The sequence below is a fragment of the Channa argus genome, chromosome 10 (assembly GCF_033026475.1).
Source record: "Channa argus isolate prfri chromosome 10, Channa argus male v1.0, whole genome shotgun sequence".
NCBI lineage: Eukaryota > Metazoa > Chordata > Actinopteri > Anabantiformes > Channidae > Channa > Channa argus.
In genome coordinates this window covers 13,683,483-13,701,557 of record NC_090206.1, presented here as the reverse complement: position 1 = coordinate 13,701,557, position 18,075 = coordinate 13,683,483, and the positions used below count along the sequence as shown (strand labels likewise).

Sequence of the window (18,075 nt, the reverse complement as noted above, 5' to 3'; positions counted from 1 at the left end):
TGATTGTAGTGTTTGTAATACCAGCTCAAGAGTTCCACACCGCATTTTTTTTAATTGGTTAAATTATGTTTAATGTTGATAGCACCAAATATACTATAAACATTATAATATTAATTGATTTAATACGCATGATTCATAGAACCATCTTTAACATGTCAGTCTATATTTGACCTTTATACGTAAATGTGATTTGTGGCCAATAATATTAACACCGCATTAAAACTTCAGCTAATATATCAGAGTAAAAACACCCACACAAATCTCAGTTACAAATACAAACAAGAAACAAATAGAATCTATATGATAACTACAACGCCACCACTGCATTGGTGTCGAATTACTCCAGCAATGTAGTGTTTTGGCACTCCTTGACAAATAGATCATTTAAAAAATATATTTAAAAATCAGAGATTATGATTTTGTAGTGTGTAGCCCAAATTCAGTGGCTTTAAGTACCCACAAGGAAGCAGCTACAGAGGTATGACAAGCCCATTTAGTTATAATGCTACATAGCCATATATATCCATTTCAAATGTTTTTCAATAGATTTCAGACTCTAACAAGTAACAGTTGAATTTCTCGTAACCCAGAAACACACTTTACTGCAGAATTAACGAGGAAGACTTGAGAGCTAGGTTGCACGTCCTCATGCCACAGTGCCAAAGTCAGAAATATGTAAAATAAAAAAAATAAAAAAGAAGCTATTTGTTAATCATAAATCTAAATAACATAAATCCAAAACAGAAAATCTCTAAGGAAGTGGTTCCCAATGTTTTTTTGTTTGTTTTGTCTTTGTTTGTTTTTTTTGTTTTTTTTTTTGTATACCTAAGGAGAAGAAGCTATGTGAAGAATACAACACCAGTAGATTTAGTTTATTATTACTCAGGGTCACAATAAATATACTAATGGACTGGTAAAAGTTCCTGGTTAGCCCTTTATGATGTGTGGATAAGAAGTTGTCCCAAAACTAATATACATTTTTAAATGTTGTCTACACAAAAAGCAGAATGTTGATTAAACCTCATACACACAAGGTAACAGATTTTAATTGAATGAAGATTTTAAAATATGTCATGTGTGCTTCTCCCTCTCTGTTCCATTCTGCAGGTGTCCCCAGCCTTGGAGCTGTGTTCCCACTGTGCAGCGAGTCGTCCCACCAACCTGCCCAATGTTTTGTTGCCGTTTCTTGTTGCTCTATTTTCTCACTCCACTTTCCACTCACTCCAACCGGTCAAGGCAGATGGCCGCCCACCCTAAGTCTGGTTCTGCTGGAGGTTTCTTCTGTTAAAAGAAGAGAGGAGTTTTACTTCTTCACTGTTGCCTAGGGCTTGCTCCAGGGGGGGAAATTGTTTAGGGTTTTTTCTACATATCTCTATAGTCTTAACTTTATTATGTAAAATGCCTGGAGATGGCCATGTGGTCAATTGGCCCTAAATAAATTAAGGTGAATTTAATTGGTACTGTATTTAGAAAGATGATGAGCAGTATATAGAGCTAGTATTTCCCCTAAGCAAACGGTATGATGGAACATGCCCCTGAAACAGGTGGCAGCTACTCCACCAACTCGTCCGTGCTGTAAGGATTAAAATAATTTAAAGCAACACTCTATGTTGCTGTAAAACGGAGTTCCCTGCATGATTAAAAAATATTTTTAACCCGTTTCAACAAGTTACAACGCTATTTGATAACTAGGTAGTCAGCGGGGGGCGCCATCTTTGTTTTGATGCCAGAAAAGGAGTAGTTGCTTTTTAAACAATTTAAAAATATTTTTTATCGTTGAGTGTTATATATTTTCAACCAAATGGTTACACGAGAATACAAAGATTCTTTCGGGACAACGTAACATGTTTTAAAGGTCCGTCTCGGTTTTTTAAACACAAACCAGTGATTAGTCTGGGCTTTGTGAATCCAATATATCATACATAAGTGAAAAAAGTAGTCTTTCACTGAGACGGGTAACTTTTCTATGGCGTTTACAGAAAGAATGTAACGCTATGTTGATAATGGCCATGTGTTCTGCAATGTTGACAAACAAAGTGAAATTATCTTACCTTGACTTGTATATTAAATGTGCTGAAACCCTGAACCATGGAGACGGTATTTCCAAAGGCTTCGACTAAAATGCCCGTTTTTACATTTAACAGTGCATAAAAACAAAAAACAAGACGCCAGAAGAAATATAGATTACGGAACACGACCATAGCATGTCATTCACTAAAAGGGAACCATTTCTGTGCTGGACCGGTGCCTAAGCTTTATAACTTCCGCTACATGGAGTTGTAAATGAATTCTTCTTGTTTTCCTTTAAGCTGTTCCCTTTTAGAGTCGCCACAGCGAATCATTTGCCTCGATATAACCCTGTCCTCTGTATTGTCATATCTCGCACCAACTAACTTTGTGTCCTCTCTCACTATATCCATAAATCTCCTCTTTGGTCTTCCTCTGAACCTCCTAACTAGCAGCTCCAACCTCAGCATCATTCTACAGATATATTCACAGTCTCTCGTCTGAACATGTCCAAACCACCTCAATCTGGCATCTCTAAATTTATCTCCAAAAATCTAACATGAGCTGTCCCTCTGATGTAGTCATTCCTCATCCTATCCATCCTCGTCACTCCCAAAGAGAACCTTAATCAGCTCTGCTACCTTCAGCTCTGCCTCCTTTCTTTTCTTCAGTACCACTGTCTCACCTTACACCTTCACACCTTTCCTTTCATTCTTTCTGATACTTTTTATCACACAATAAACCTGGCAGTTTCCTCCACCCTTTCCAACCAGCTTGCACACGCATCTTCACCACTTTTCCACACTCTCCGTTGCTCTGAACTGACCCTAAGTACTTAAAGTCTTGCACCTTCTTTAACCTCTGCTTTCCAAAGTATACCACGACCTCTCTAGATTTCCCTCCACTCGCTATAGATAACAGTATCCAAACAGTAATATAAGCCTATTATTTATGTTGGATATCTAAGCTTTGCCTTGTCTTTTCATTGAGACAATGTAGCAAATCAGCCTTTTTTCTCTGTGACATTCTTATTTTGCCTGTGGTTGAGGAGTTAAAAATAAACTTAAAGTCATGTTGTGTGTGACCATGATGTATATTAATTGTCCTGACATTTTGATCGCTGTCCAACATGTTAAAGGTGTCAGCAAAACTGGGACCGCTGTTTTCAGGTAAAGTAGGGGACTTTACTTATTAAGTTTAATGGAGAATTTCGATGTAAGCATTTCTATGTATTATTTCTATGTTAATTCTTTATATACATATCTTGTTACAGTGGATGCATGTAGGACTCATATTTGGTAGAGTTTGGAGGTTTGGAGGCAGAAGGCCATGGGATCGAGACCCACCCCACCAGGCGTGGCAACCCACTAAGGGCCACCTTGGTGCCTATCCCAAGCCTAGATAAAATTGGGGAGTTGCAGTAGGAAGGGCATCCAGTGTAAAAAACCCATGGCAAATCAATGTGCGGAACACGTTCCACTGTGGCGTCTCCTGAAGGGACAAGCTAAAAGGACTAATTTCAGACATTTCAGCTTTACTTTGATGGTATTTACACCTCTATATGTTAAATAACATAGAAAATATATGTTTTGTATCAGATCACCAAAATTGTAGCGAAGCATTGCAGTATGTGACTGACAGGTGTTTCTTGTTACCCGTGTTTGTCCTGTGAGATTGATATTCAAACAATAAATAGCTGTAAATGACTATGTTTGGTTTCAGCCTTTGTTTTTATATGTGAAGATTGCAGTTGTTATTTAGAATGATAAATCCACATAAAAACCAGACAGCTAAGCTAAATAAAGCCACTGGGATACTGAACAACACACACAGAAAGGGTCAGGAAAGGTGAACAACACATCTAATGACAGAAGCTGTTGCGATCCTCATCTCATTCAGCTCCATCCTGTTGTTATTTAGTTTTCCTATATCCAGCCTGCCACACACGTCTACTGTGAATGCTGGAGCACAAACTTTGACTCAGTTCATCATTTGCCAAATGCAGTTATTCATTAAAGAAATTAGCTGATATCGGTAATATTTGTTTTTCAATCTACAAAACCCTTGACAAAACAATTGCCATCTTATCTGCATATTACCTCATCCTAGAACTGAAGTCTATGTATGTGCTTGCTCTTTTACAGAAAGAACAAGTATACACATGCAGTTGTCTCATGACCAAATCTGAAGACTTAACAGGGTCCATGTATGAGGTAGTTATTTTTCCCTCTGAAGCTATGAAAAAGGAAGCTCGAGATTTTCAAAGTAAAAGCACAGAGTCACACGCAGTCACCACTGGAGGGTCGATTACCGTATGTGAGGACAACTTCCAGCAGCATATGTGTTTGTAGTGTCGATATGCATAATATTATAGAATTTTTTAGCCCAACCCATCCACTTTTAAATAGTTTCCTGCCCAGCAGGGGAGTTAACTGTCAGGTTCTAACTAAAAGCTGTTTGCTAAAAGGACCAGTTTATTTTCATACTGTGTTTCAGTAGGTTTTTCCAACGTTCTCAAAGTGATTTTTATACTGCAATGAAAAGCAACTAAATTCATTCACTCAGGTACTGTAAAGGACAATTTTGACCTTCTTGAACTTGAGTACTAGAGTCTTCTTACTCCCATACCCACAAACAGGCCTATACACCCTGTTACGCTGACAAGCCACTCATTAGCCATTTCATTATGTATACATGTACAATCTAATGCAATACGATGCAGCAGCTACGCCATGAATTCTATGTTTACAAATGTACAATTTCTCAGTTTTCAAGTTCAAACTGTCACAATGGAGGAGGTGGTGGAGTTGTAGTGGAGTGCATTATATTACTAGGTTGTTCTAATGTTTTAGCTACTGTATTTAAAATGATTAATGGGCCTAAACATTAGAACCTCTTCATAATATAATACACTCTAGTATGGCTCCACCACCTGATACTTTCGACCTAAAAGTTGAGAAATTCATGCAGAGCCTCTGCATTGGATTGGATTGCAAGTGGCCACTGAGTGTATATACTAAAACATATTCACACTGACGCCATCATCTCAGAAAGACAGACATAAGAAATTGGCAACAATAATAAGATTTCTTTAATTTGTTGTCAGCTATGGTTTAAGTGTCAAACTAGCCAGTTTATAAGAAGTTGTTGATATAGATTTAACCTGTCTTTTATTGGGTCATGTTGATTGTTTTTGTATTAATCAAAGATATGTATACTCAATAAAGCAATTCATAGAATTAAAACTAACTTTACCTATGTGCCTCCCGCTGGTTGTTAGGAGATAAGTGTCAGCCAAATATAATTTGACGTGTGTTGTACCTGCAAATGGATTTTCATTAAATCTAAAACGTGCATGTATTGTTTGCAGTTATAGATTCTAATTAAATGTCAAATATTGTGGTGTCAACTCAAGATCAGAGTCTCCTGCATATTAATTGTGGTTCCCATTTCACTGAAGAGATGCAACTAATTGTGTTTATTGGTGCAGGTCAGAGGGGCTTGGGCTTAGTTTGTTTCGAGTGGGAAAATTAAAATTTGATATAGTATATGACATTACTGTATCTCTTAATGTGTGGTATCGTGGACTATAAATCACTAACATCTGCCTTCTTCTATATTGTAATTGATTCTGATAAACTGGGTGAATTAACAAAGAATGTGACAAACTCCTTTATAACAACTGTCTCGGTTGTGGTTCTGCTACTGCGCCCAAATGTGTTGTGATATTCTGACCGGGAGATGGCGCCTTGTGCTCAGCACTTCTGTTGGTAGTACTAGTCCAGCAGTTATTCTGTGTCTAAATCAAAAATGCAGTGTGGTTCCACCATAGCAAACTTTAGATCAATAACTGCAGGAGTAGTGTTAACTGGGTAAAACATTGGTCAGGTTAAGCATCAGAAGACACGAATGGGTTAAAACCGGCTTAATAGCGGAAACAGACTTTACGTCCCCTAAATCTACCCCCGAGCTTTGACATCTAACACTAATCCTAACATCGGGATCTAAGATCTTATACTACAAACGTCGTTGTTTTTTAAACGCACTTCCTTGTTACGTGTTACGTTTAAAAACAACAACCATGACCAGCCATGAGTAGCATAAAACACTGACCATAATTAAATCCCACGTATTGCAGGCGTTTCATCACTGCACATGTAGTTCAACATTTCATACCGTCACACTTTCTTAAGAATTGTTTTCTGTCTTACACCGATACTCCCGATGATGCGAGCAAAGCTCTTTCGGTCTGTGACGGAAGGAGAAAAATCTGCCTTCTTTCTGCATAAACAAATGTAGTATACTAAACACAAATTACAGCCTATAAAATGACCTCCCAACTCTGACCACAACGTGTGTATGTTAATCGAATCAGCTGCCCAGCTGAGGGCTGAGGGTCGAAATTTGTATACGCCAAAGCACTGGATGCTGTGTGTGTTCCCGTGTGGAGCCATTACCACGCAGATCCCACCTAATGTAAAAGCTTTCAGTTTGTTGTGGACGCCTACATATAGTGAACATCCCCCCAACTGTGCAAAAAAAACAAAGAAAAAAAACAAACAATAATAATAGGGACATAAAAAATAATCAATGGAACTTTGTATTTGCTAATTGTATTTTCCCACTGGCGTTTTTATTTATTAATTGGTTAATTTATTTTATTCCCAAAGATTCATTATTTTTGTTTTTTCCAGCATTAATTTTACATTTTGTTCATCTGATCAAATGCTGGACTTACATTTTGATATTGTTAAAAATAACAACTGTAGAAAGACTGCAGTCTAGCTTTTAGTTGTTGTTTAAAAGTAAGTTGTTAACTCCAACAAATACAAACCCAAATATCAAAGCCAATTTTGCACATGGGTAAGACTTACTCATTTATATTTCCGCTACCAGTAAGATAATTAAGATCATTTGCAATAACCATAACACACTAAAACAAATGCACTTAATTCTCTAGGCTGTCTGTTTCATTAACTCCCCTGCACTTTCTCACATACACTATGTCTCTACAGTTGTTGTAGTGCTCCTATTGCCATAGGGCAAAATTATTGTGCACATTTATCTCTCCATCTTCACCCTGGCTGCTTCTAAGTCACCCCAGTTGCCTTCTTTAGCAGGATGATGACTTTGCTGAGTCACTGCAGCTGGCAGCCATCACACCTACTAAGGCAAACATATGCCCAATTCACTTACAAGGTAGTGTTATTCAACATAGATGTCATCTTTTAATAATTTGTTCAAATACTTTTAACACTTGTGAATGCTTTTGTTTTATTCTAATATTTCAGTATCTGTTACCCCTCAGTAAGTGCATTCTGGTAGAGGTAAGTCTTTGTTTATATTGTGTCTGAGCTGGTTTACGTTTGTCTCTTTCTGACATCTTTTGGGGAGAAAGAGAGGACAGTGGCCCACTGCTTATTGTGTATGGCTTTGTTCATTCTGCCATGGTGTATATCCATATTCATTAGCCTGATATTCACTGCTCTACAGACCAAACACTGCAGGCTACTTTTCAGTACACTGAGCCAGTTTACTTGTTTGTTAATTTGTTTGTATAACTCAAATGAGCCAACATCCAAAAAGACCAGTGCACATTTTGTGAATGCTCATGGGAATATGCAACTGTATGCTTTTTAAATGTGTGGGTGGTTTTTAAATGTGTGGTTTTTGTTAATGTGTTGTTCTTCCATGAATGCTCTTCTTATTAGTAAAGCATCAGGGGTCAGAGATGCATTTGATGAATTTGCAGTATTTTAACATGAAATCAGCAGTATCTCACCTGTGCCATGCGAACAGACACATCCCATGTGCTCATCCTGGGCAACCCACTGTTTCGACGCTCCTATGTTTAAATATAAGGCTGTTGCCATAGAGACTATTCCCCAAATGGTTGTAACCATAGAAACGATTTTGTCAGTCTCCTGGAGAGAGTGACGTGAGGTGCATTTTATTTTTTTTTTAAGCATGAACTCTTGAACCTATCTTACCCTCCCCATTTCTACATAAAGCCAAAACAAGAGCGAAGGAGACTCGATTAACTTTATGTTTTTCAGGAGCAGCATCAAAATACAGAGAAAATGTACACATATTCTACTCTCATCCACAAAACTGTCAGATATTAAAATTTTTCCAGAAAATATTTTATTAGAGCTCTCTAGCTCTAGCTCTCTCATCTAGGAAATCACAGAGTTAGCTGCCTGAGTAGATGACTGGATAAAATTATTAAAGATCAATGCTGCATTTTATCTAGGCCAGCATGACCAATTTCTATTGTGATTTTCCCTATAAACACACCCACTGGGATCCATGTAATCTATTTAGCCACTCTATTAAATTATGTTGCATCTGTAAGCCTTTTTTCACAAGGGACTGTTCAGACCATCTGTGGCCATGGCTTTCAGTGTTGGGCAGGTCACTCTGCTTGTGTCTTTCAACACTGCAGGGAATGAGCCTTTTAGAGTGCTCATCAGTGCAAAGAAAGAAGCAGGATGTGAGCATGTGTGATTGAGGAGCACAGCCTGTAAATTGTTTGTCCTGCCCTCATCAATGAGATTTGCATTTAGGCTTTTACTTTAATCACCTCACAATCCACTCACCTCTACTCTATGATACAAAGGTAATTTTTATAGTACTTCCTTATTCTGGCTTTTATTCTAATTTATGTTTTAATGCAAATCTTTGTTTCAATGGCCTGCATCATCAGAAGTTATAATTTTATTATAAATGTAAAGAAAGTTATCCCTCATTCCCAGCACTTTATTGGTTTGTAGTACATAACAATTTGCACTGTAAGACATGACACAAAAAAATGGCGAGGTACACAGATAAAACAGCCCCAAGACGATAAATTCAAATTATATTTTAAGAAAGAAAACTTTATTAGTGATTTATAAACAAAACACATTACCACTGTATCCATTTAGGTAAAATAATATAAAAAAGAAGAGTCAGAAAATAAATGAAATAAATGAAATTCACTACTTCACTGTCACAGTTAATGAGCAGGTGTACAAAATAAGGGTTTTACAACAGATCTGGGCTGATCCATTTAGGACAGCACATTGCCACCATAGTTTACCACCATACATTGGGAAAGAATGACAGCATGAACGCTCACTAAACACAAGCATACACTACATATACCTTTATGTTACACTGGAATATTTTTTTTCTGTCATTTTCCTTTTTTTTTAATAGTGAAAGGGAAGTGATAGCTCATCAAAGGATCAGACATATTTCAGTTACAATATTACAGTGCTAGTAAGATCGTCATGTCAAAGCCAGACACAGTTTTTTTTTCCTTTTTTTTTGCTTTGCTTATTTTCAAAAGCAAAAATCATATATGGTAAAAGAAAAATAATAAACTTGCATTGAAAGGTATCACACTATAGCATTTACGAATATCTAAAGAGGTTTAGTGGATGTCATACAACATCTGTGGAGCGTGAAGACTGTAGTACATAGATGTTTGGCAGAGACAGAAGTACATACAAATATCTTCTGTGCAAGAAATGAGGAAAAATGATAATACAAAATAATTAAATCATAGCCATCTATCTATTTATATATATTTCTCTATATAGTATGTGTTTCCTTAGAGCAGTACATGCAGCAGCCACTTAATGGAGTGACGTCATACTGAGCCGCAAAATTCTGGGGATGTGGCAACAAGGTACAGGCAGGGGAGGGGAACCAACAGAAGCAGGTCTTGAGGCATGTATGTGCCCCCTTTTAAAACCTTCTGAGAGAGGGTTGGTGGGATTTAGTTGTGGGATAGAAATCCCTGGATGACCATATTTTAGCAGATTTCAATTAGCAATGTAGGAACAATCTATGCAAAGTCTACTCTACACTTACAGCGGATGTAAAAGCTAATATGTGACTCAACACACCTAAACAATCAATTTAGAGAACAATGTTCTTCTGATGTTAGTGCAGAAGGAGGGCCAGCCCATGGCACCTCCCTCCTCACTTTATCACAATACTCCTTCCTGTAATTCACCCTATCCCACCTGGTCCCTTCTCATCAGTGGTTACAAACAGGAAATAAACAGCATACTGTAGTATTCACAAGTTAAAAGCACTGAACCGTTTTGAACTTAGAGACATCTGACAAAGGTTCAGGGTGTAGACCCTCAACTGGGCTTCCCCCGGCCTCATCCACATTACTCCATGCTTTTCTCAGCACACCACAATGTTCAGAACAGGCCATTCTCAGGATAAATCCTGAGCAAGGGGTCAGAGTCAGGGGAATAAAGGCATCGCCTGAGGGTATGACATGCAAAGAGCAGTTAAAACTACAAGGAAAAAATAAAAGAAAAGGTTGGTGTATGTTCTAGTTAATCTCATTAGAGAATAAATGAAAACAGTTAAAATTCATCAGCACATCATCTGTGAGATGGGTGACAGAGGGGAAGAAGGAAGCTGGGGGAGAAGAGGATGGCTCGTGGCAGCTTTAGGCAAGTACAAGCAGGTGAGCAGTTGTAAACTCAAGGTATCTGGTAAGGACTGGTTGCTAACAAACATTCAATGCAGAAAGCTTTCGGCTTTTGCTGCAGCAGAGGGAGAAGAGAAGGTGTTCATCAAAATCTAAAGACTCTCCTAATATTCTGTATGGTTTCATCAGAATCCACTGACTAAAAGTGTAGTCTCAAGCCAGCTCAGCTGGACTGTCCCCTATGGGATTCAGGAGAATGAGAGTTATCTTCCCATTTCCCCATCTTTCCAGAACTCTCTGTACTCCTCAGTTGGGATTCTGGCTGGAGATGAAGCTCTCTGTGTCCTTCAAAAAGCAGTGAGCAAATACAGAGTGATTGCAAAGGATGCTTTTTCCATCCTGAGAGAGCTGATGTGCACTGTAGAGGTGACTGTGCCAGACCAAAAGCTTGCAGTGTCTAGTTTTAAGCACATTTCCTGGATGTCAGTAGATTTTCTTTTTATTCATTTCATGTCTTTTTCTTTAAAGGTCTCAAGTGCTTTCTGTCTCCACTCTGTCACTGTAGTTGTATTTGTGTTTGCACGTTTGAACGTGTGAGCATGCGTGTGTGTGCATGTAATTTCACACTGTTGGTAATATCCAGAAGAATCTGCAGCAGTTTCATGTTAGCCATTACTTCAGTGACTCTCATCTGTGCTATTTACAAGTAGTGGGTGTCCAGCTCCAGACTGCATATGTCTGTCTCAATCTTCTTTGCCTTTTTTTTTCCTTGGCTGGCACAGAGCTTTTTGTTGTTCTTGTCCAAAGTTTTTATCTTCTCTCAGAGAGATTGGTTTACATATCATCATTGGGGTGGGAGTAAGACAGAGGTGCCAGTGCGTCCAGTGGGTTAGATGAGGACAAAGTAAAGATAAGGGCAAAAAAACTGTCCTTTCCTAATGGAAAGGGTGGCTGGCATGAATTGACTCAGATATTATAGGTACATGGGGCATTCTTTTTTTGTTTATCCATGCAAGATCAGTAAATGACCTCAGAAAGGGACTGGTAGAGCCAGGGTCATAACAGATATAGCTTGTAAAGGTTTTCAGTGAAAATAGGTAAAATATTTGAATTGAAATGTTGATTTGTTCCTCTATTTTTGACTTTTGCCCAATGGACTTTGGTTGGTACCTCTGTTTTAACAACACCCTTTTCATATTTGTCGTTTTCTTTTTCTGCTCCTCTACTCATCTCCATCATCCTTGCCCTTATCCTTCTTGTCTTTCTTCTCCTTCTTCTTCTTCTTTTTCTTCTTGGCCTCCTCTTTCTTTCCAAAAGTGATAAAATCACTCTTGTCATCCTCTCCTCCCTGGTTCTGTCTGATGGATATTATTGCGGGAGAGCCGGGGATGATAAAGGCTTCTGGGGGAACTTCACCTGGTTTTAGGTGTTGTGGGGGTGCACCAGGACCACCGGGTCCATAGCGAAAATGCCAACTGTTACTGTCTACGCCAGCACCCATTGGGGGGGACACCTCTCCTCCTTCACCATCTAAAAGAAACAAAGCCAGATGGGTGATAGGTTATTCTTTGCCATTTTTTAGCCTCAAACAAATTATTACTTGTTAACCAACAAATCCTAATTTGAAAAAACTCAAATTTGCTAACACTGTTTTCCATGCTTTTTATTAACTGATTAACCTTTTAAGTATAACTGAAAAAAGTGTTTTTGTAATTAGTAAATACATCTATTCAATATTACAATATTTTAATTTCTTCCCTTAACCTGAACTACGCCTGTAGGGGGACATTTTTGTGACTGATCGTAAAATTATCAGCAGCAAATTAAATGAAAGGCAAAGTGCAAATGCGGCCCTTGCTTTTATATACACAAATCAGGCAAGCTGTGTCAAAACGCTTACTGCAACGATCTCTGATCACTGTGATCTCCAAAGCAGCTACTATACATAAAAGTCTAATTGTTCAATAATAAAGTATGAACAGCCATGACACTCTATAAAAGGCAGGAGGTGGTGGGACTTGATGGGAGGTTTCAGAGAAGAGGCTGCTAAGTGGTCAATGAATCAAAAGCTCCCTCTCGGCTAAAGCTAACATCCATGGCACTGCTCGATGGAACATTAAACCCTTCATCATTATGTTAAAGGCTGAGAAAGGTCATACAGTAAAATTGTGGTATTTCATTAGAATTTAAGTCTGTTTAGCAAAAAAAGCAACATTTTATTCATACTGGATATAAAATTTGTTATAACTTTTAATATTCTAAATTAAAAGAAATTTTTAACAATCCCCATACGTCAACATTTTTGGACATCAATGGCACAGGCAAATAAACCATTCAAAACTGCAGACCAACAACATTCAGCATGTGCATAAACCACGGTTATTCTGTAAGCAAAACTGCCTCCAAGCCAACGTGTCATTATTGAGTCACTAGCAGCTTGTAGGTTGTATTTCCATAACAAATCAGACCATATTAAAGGAGTGATCACACCTTTGCATCAATTTGTGACTATGTAACATGCTATTGATGTCTATCAGCAATAAATATTAAAAGTAACAGTCTTAACAGCAAATCGTCCCGACAAATTGGTTCTTTCCTCACAGTAATGACCCATTTGCCACACTTGCCTCACATATTCCTTTTATTTCTCTTATTTCTTTCAGAGCTCTTTTCAAACAGGAGATTATTTCAGCAGATCTCCATCCAACCAGAAGTAATAGTGTCTGCAAGAAGAAGTCTAACCCAATGCAGTACCAAGGCAGGAAATACCAGCTTCCAATTTTATCTTAACCTTTTATTATTCAGCCAGCTCTTTGTGGTCAAGTTGGATGTCTACAAAATGAGATGTCATCATGCAGTGTTAGATGTGAGATGGAAATGATAATAAACTGGGTGAGGTACAGACATAAAGTATACACTAAAATTCTCAATGAGAAGCAGCAAGTCACAACATGTTTTGTAACAACATGCAGTTAAGTTGGCATTTGACAGATACAATATTTAATTTCTTTGCTATATTGATTAAAGAGTTCAAACGAATCAAAACAAATTCAGTCATAACTAACTAGAAATAATTTGCTCCCTCCTCTTGTTATTTGCTTCCCACTCCATATTTTACTATTTTCAAATATTACCTCTCAGTGAGTTTTATGGAATAAACCCATAGCAAACGTGATATTTCCTGTATGGGATTTAATCCTAATCAGTCACATAGACACGCACTGCTGCACAGAAACTGCGTAGAGTGTAAAAATGAAAACAAACATGGCTGATCAAATGAAATTGTATTTTGCAACTATTTTTTAATGATTTTTAAGTCATTTTTAAAACACAAACTATACATGCAACACTGGAATGTAAAGAATTGCATTTTATGTCTTTTTTATAAAAACTGTACATGACAAATGTTTGGTTTTGGATTGCTGTTTAGACAGCTAACTATTTGAAGTGGTTATATTGAGCTTTAGGAAATTGGGATTTTATTACATTGTGTAGACTAAGCATTTAATAAAAGACATTCAGCAAATTATCCCACATCAGAAGTACTCATTAGCTGGAGACCAATATTGTAAATTTTAATTTTTAACATGCTTAATTTCCTTGAATAAGTCAGAAGAATTACACATTGGGATCACAAGAAGTCAGTGGGTCATGCATTTGAATTGATTCACATCACTATTCCCCCCAAAAATCCCCTCTCAGGCCTAAACTGCCTGACAACACAGCTGCAGAGAGAAGACAGAATTTGACAAAAGAGACTTAGGACAGGCTAGATCCAGTCACTGCTTCTTCCACATGAAGACACGGAGACAGCAAAAGTCACATTCATTTACAAGGCCAAAGTCATTCCACACAGTTGATATGTCCTCATGTGACTCCTCTAGCAGAAATATGACTCTGATTCTATAATCTAAAAAGCAAGGCAGACAAGTAGGGGGAAAAGCACTAAATGAGAATTTAAGTTTTGGCCATGCTTTGTTTCTAAAGTGTCCACTCACTTGCCTCAAAGAAATTACCTGTCTATCTCAATGTGGGAGCTTGATGAGACACCAGTGCCCCCATAAAAACTTCTATTCATAAACAAAACCTGGAGAGTGATGAGTCATGAAGAAAGCAGACACATGGAAAAGGGTAAGGCAGGGCAGGGTGACTGTCTTAAAAGGGTCAGTGTCCTAAAAGAAGAAAAGAAAGAAAAGACAGAAAACAAACAATGTGGCATGGCTGGCTTTGTAACACTGGTGCAAATCAAAAGCAAATATCGGTTTTCAGATTCATATCACATCATAATCAATCAATTCAATTAATCAATTAATTAAAAATTACTAAAATAAAAAATAATGGTTTTAAAAATGTTTCTATTACTACTTTGTCTTTTTATGCATTTTTTCAGATTAATAAGACTCATCTCACCAACACTCATTTCCACACAACGATCGCTCCCTCCTTCTATTTTCCCTGCCACTAACTCCCTACTTTTTATCTCTCATTACCTCTGACCTTTAATCTAATATAGCATGAAAACTTGGTTGGTCATCAGCTGCCACTCCCAGTTATTGACAACAGTCTTAATCATGCCTATCAATGTTTATGGTAACATTAATGTGATTGGGTATTTAACAGCTTGTTCATCAGTGATAACTGTTAGGCACATTAGAGACGAAAATGGTTTATAAAAAGACTGTTGCCCTTAACTTTTACATTTCAAGCCCACTGTATTGGAAATGCTAGTAACAAAAGCCACTATACACAATACAGTCTTCCAGATCTTCCCCTGGAGTTTTCAGTCCAGCATATCTGCAAGTAATAGTCTCTCCACTCTCCTTGTGTCGCCCAAGGTTTTCACAGCCACTTAAAATCACCCAAGCTCTGTTTTTCCATGTCTATTTTATTCATCCACTTGTCTCACCCTACCATCGGCCAGTTGGACAGAAGCGCAGTGGAGCGCAGCATTACATAACGAGCTGAGGAGGAAGAAGAGAGGCCAGGAAGTGCACAGATGCAGATATGCTCGCCCAAAAAACAGAGGGTGGGTGGAGTGAAAAATGGATTTGAAAGACCCTGAAGATGTGATTCTTTTTTTTCCATGCTGCAGTGGTGAAGAAATCTGCAATTGTTTTGATAGCAGACAGTCAGCTGTGACCACACCCTTCTCTCAACAGCAACCGTGTCTGCTAGTGTGCTGTGCAGAATATGTACATTTTGATGAAAACAAAATATGATTTTGCTGTCTACTCAGAACCTAATTCTTATTCATGTGTCTGTGTTTCCAATGCTGTGCATGGGTGGTGAAGTGAAGAATACATTTGGGTGCTTGCATAAATTACCATATTTTCTCTAATCAGCAAATAAGTAAATCATATAAAAATAAGAAATAACTGTCATTGGTACAAGTACAAAAATTATGGCTGGTTGCAGTTCGTTTGTCTTTATATGCAAACTTGAGTGCACAATGTACATGTGCCTGTTGTGGGTTTCATGGCCAGATAAGTACCTATTCCTCTGCTCCCAGCTGGACCATGTGGCAGATGGTGGACACAAGCAATCCCAAGTGACAGGACTTACCACAATAAAAATAACACATAATGTTAGTGTATGTGTAGGAGTTTGGAGCGTTATCTGTTTATCTGTGTGCGTACAATAAATGTCAGTATATGTAGGTGCTTTGCAGAGGGAGACATTGATTTATTCTCCTGGGAGAGAATGAAGGAGAGAGTTGGCAAGATATTTTAAGAGTGCAGGATGGGAAAAAAAAACAGAGTGACAATACAGGAAAGCAAATAACTGGAGAGTGGGAAACAGATGGGAGGGAAGGACTCAGAAACATTGAAATGTCACTGACAGCTTCTGTCTTACCTTTGCTTTCTGATGTGCCAAAAAGACTGCAGCCATGAAATATGACATGCAGAATTTAATAAACAGTCTTCCTTTGTTGCTTATTTACGTACAGCTTCAGGTTTTAAATGCACACCAAAGAAACAAACACTGCAATCTTCTCTAAATTCACCTCTTTCCTGAAGGGACTTTAAAATATAAATTGATGCTACAAAAAAGTTCATACAGTCTCAGAGTCAATAAGCTTTTGCCTTCAACTCTGATCTTCAACCTGTATGCATGTCAGTGTGTGATCTGGGGATTCACTAAAAACAGTAAACCTACATCTACCTCTGCAGTACACCACCGCCCCACTGAATGTAGGTCACTCTTGTTCTGTTACACACTTCTCTGCTCTGTACCTTCCTTTAAACCTCTTACATGCAACTTTTGCTTTCTGAACATATCCCTCCCTCCTTTAAATCTCTACAATCCTTTTTTTAGCTCGTCCTTCACCTAATGCCTCAGTCAGCTTTTTTCCGTTCCCTCTTTCCTCCCCCTCCTTCTGTACCTTTTGTCCCACACCATATGTTTGCACTTCTCTCTATATAACCCCCTCCCCCTCCTGCCAGTATTAGGGGCCATGAATGGTTGCTGTGGAAACTACATCCTCCAGTGAAGGAGTCATGGTGATGGTGCTTATGCTGACGGAGAATAATGGTGTAAGCTCTCTTTTTCCATCTAGTCTAACTATTCTCCCCTAGCAACAGCAGCTTCTTCTCTTTCCTGTGCAGACGTTGCTACAGGGATGTCATTCGGATTTACTCACTGTCAGTCCCTCTGAAGCAATTTATGTCCATTGCTTCTCTACTTTCATATCCACCTTACCCTTTATTGCTCGTTTGTTTTTAATCCGTCCCTTTGTCACCCACCCATCTCCCTCCTGTATATCTTTGCTCATCTCTCATCTAATCTCTCCCGGTTGAAACTCTGCACAGTTTGCTCACTGTGGTCTTGGTTTAGAGACAAAGCTGTGAATTAGAGAGAGACAGAAAGGGAGAGAGACTGATGAGGAAGAGATTGAGGGCGTGAGGAACACATAGGGATAGAGAGTTAGACGTCACCCAGAACCCTGATTTCATTAATGTGGGTCTGTTAATCTGGGCGTGGGCTGTGCTCCATCTGTCACAGCAGGAGTGGCACACAAATCAGACAGCCAAAACACACTCAGAAGCACAGCCAAGCACACACACAGGCAAGTACATATGAAAACAGAACACACAAAATACGCTATACACACACTCACACATAAAAACTGATAACAACAAACTAATCTGCATGCTCAAAATCAGAGGGGAAGAAACAGGGGTGTTGTCTGCTATACCTACACGTCTTACATTAAAGGGAAAAAACAAGTAAAACAGCACCCTGTAGGTATGACACTCATACTTGTATACTCCCATTGTCTCTTGCTTTCCACCTAAGGACCAAAGCCTCCCTAGCAAACAAGACAATTTAGTTATAAATAGCACAGTCTCTGACTAACAGTGATGTGATAGGCCTTGTTGAATAAATATCTCCAATTCTCTTATTTCTGAGATAAACAGAATTAACATGAAAGTTAAAACCAAAGTCTTCCTCAATTTTACTCTCCAGCTCTTTAAATAAACTCTGTATATATTATCAGACAGTTTTAACCCACAATTATCCTTAAACCAAAACTAACGTTTGAATTGAAACAAATGTAGCCCCCAGCTACTATTTCTATTCTTAACCTGGCTACCAGTGAGACAAAGGGGCAGTTGACCCTGAGGGAA

The 18,075-nt window shown here is 38.3% G+C and overlaps 1 protein-coding gene across 37 annotated transcripts in view; it reads right to left on the bottom strand.

The window, feature by feature from the left end:
- Positions 1–8,751: 8,751 nt before the first annotated feature.
- Positions 8,752–18,075, bottom strand: part of LOC137133958 (protocadherin alpha-C2-like) — a 165,334-nt gene continuing 156,010 nt past the window's right edge. For 32 of the 37 annotated variants that reach the window (XM_067518170.1, XM_067518181.1, XM_067518174.1 and 29 more), the window contains one exon: positions 8,752–11,977. In XM_067518170.1, coding sequence (XP_067374271.1) covers positions 11,670–11,977 — 308 coding nt within the window. In that variant the 3' untranslated portion in view covers positions 8,752–11,669. The other 5 variants (XM_067518188.1, XM_067518156.1, XR_010915349.1 and 2 more) reach the window with 4 other exon arrangements.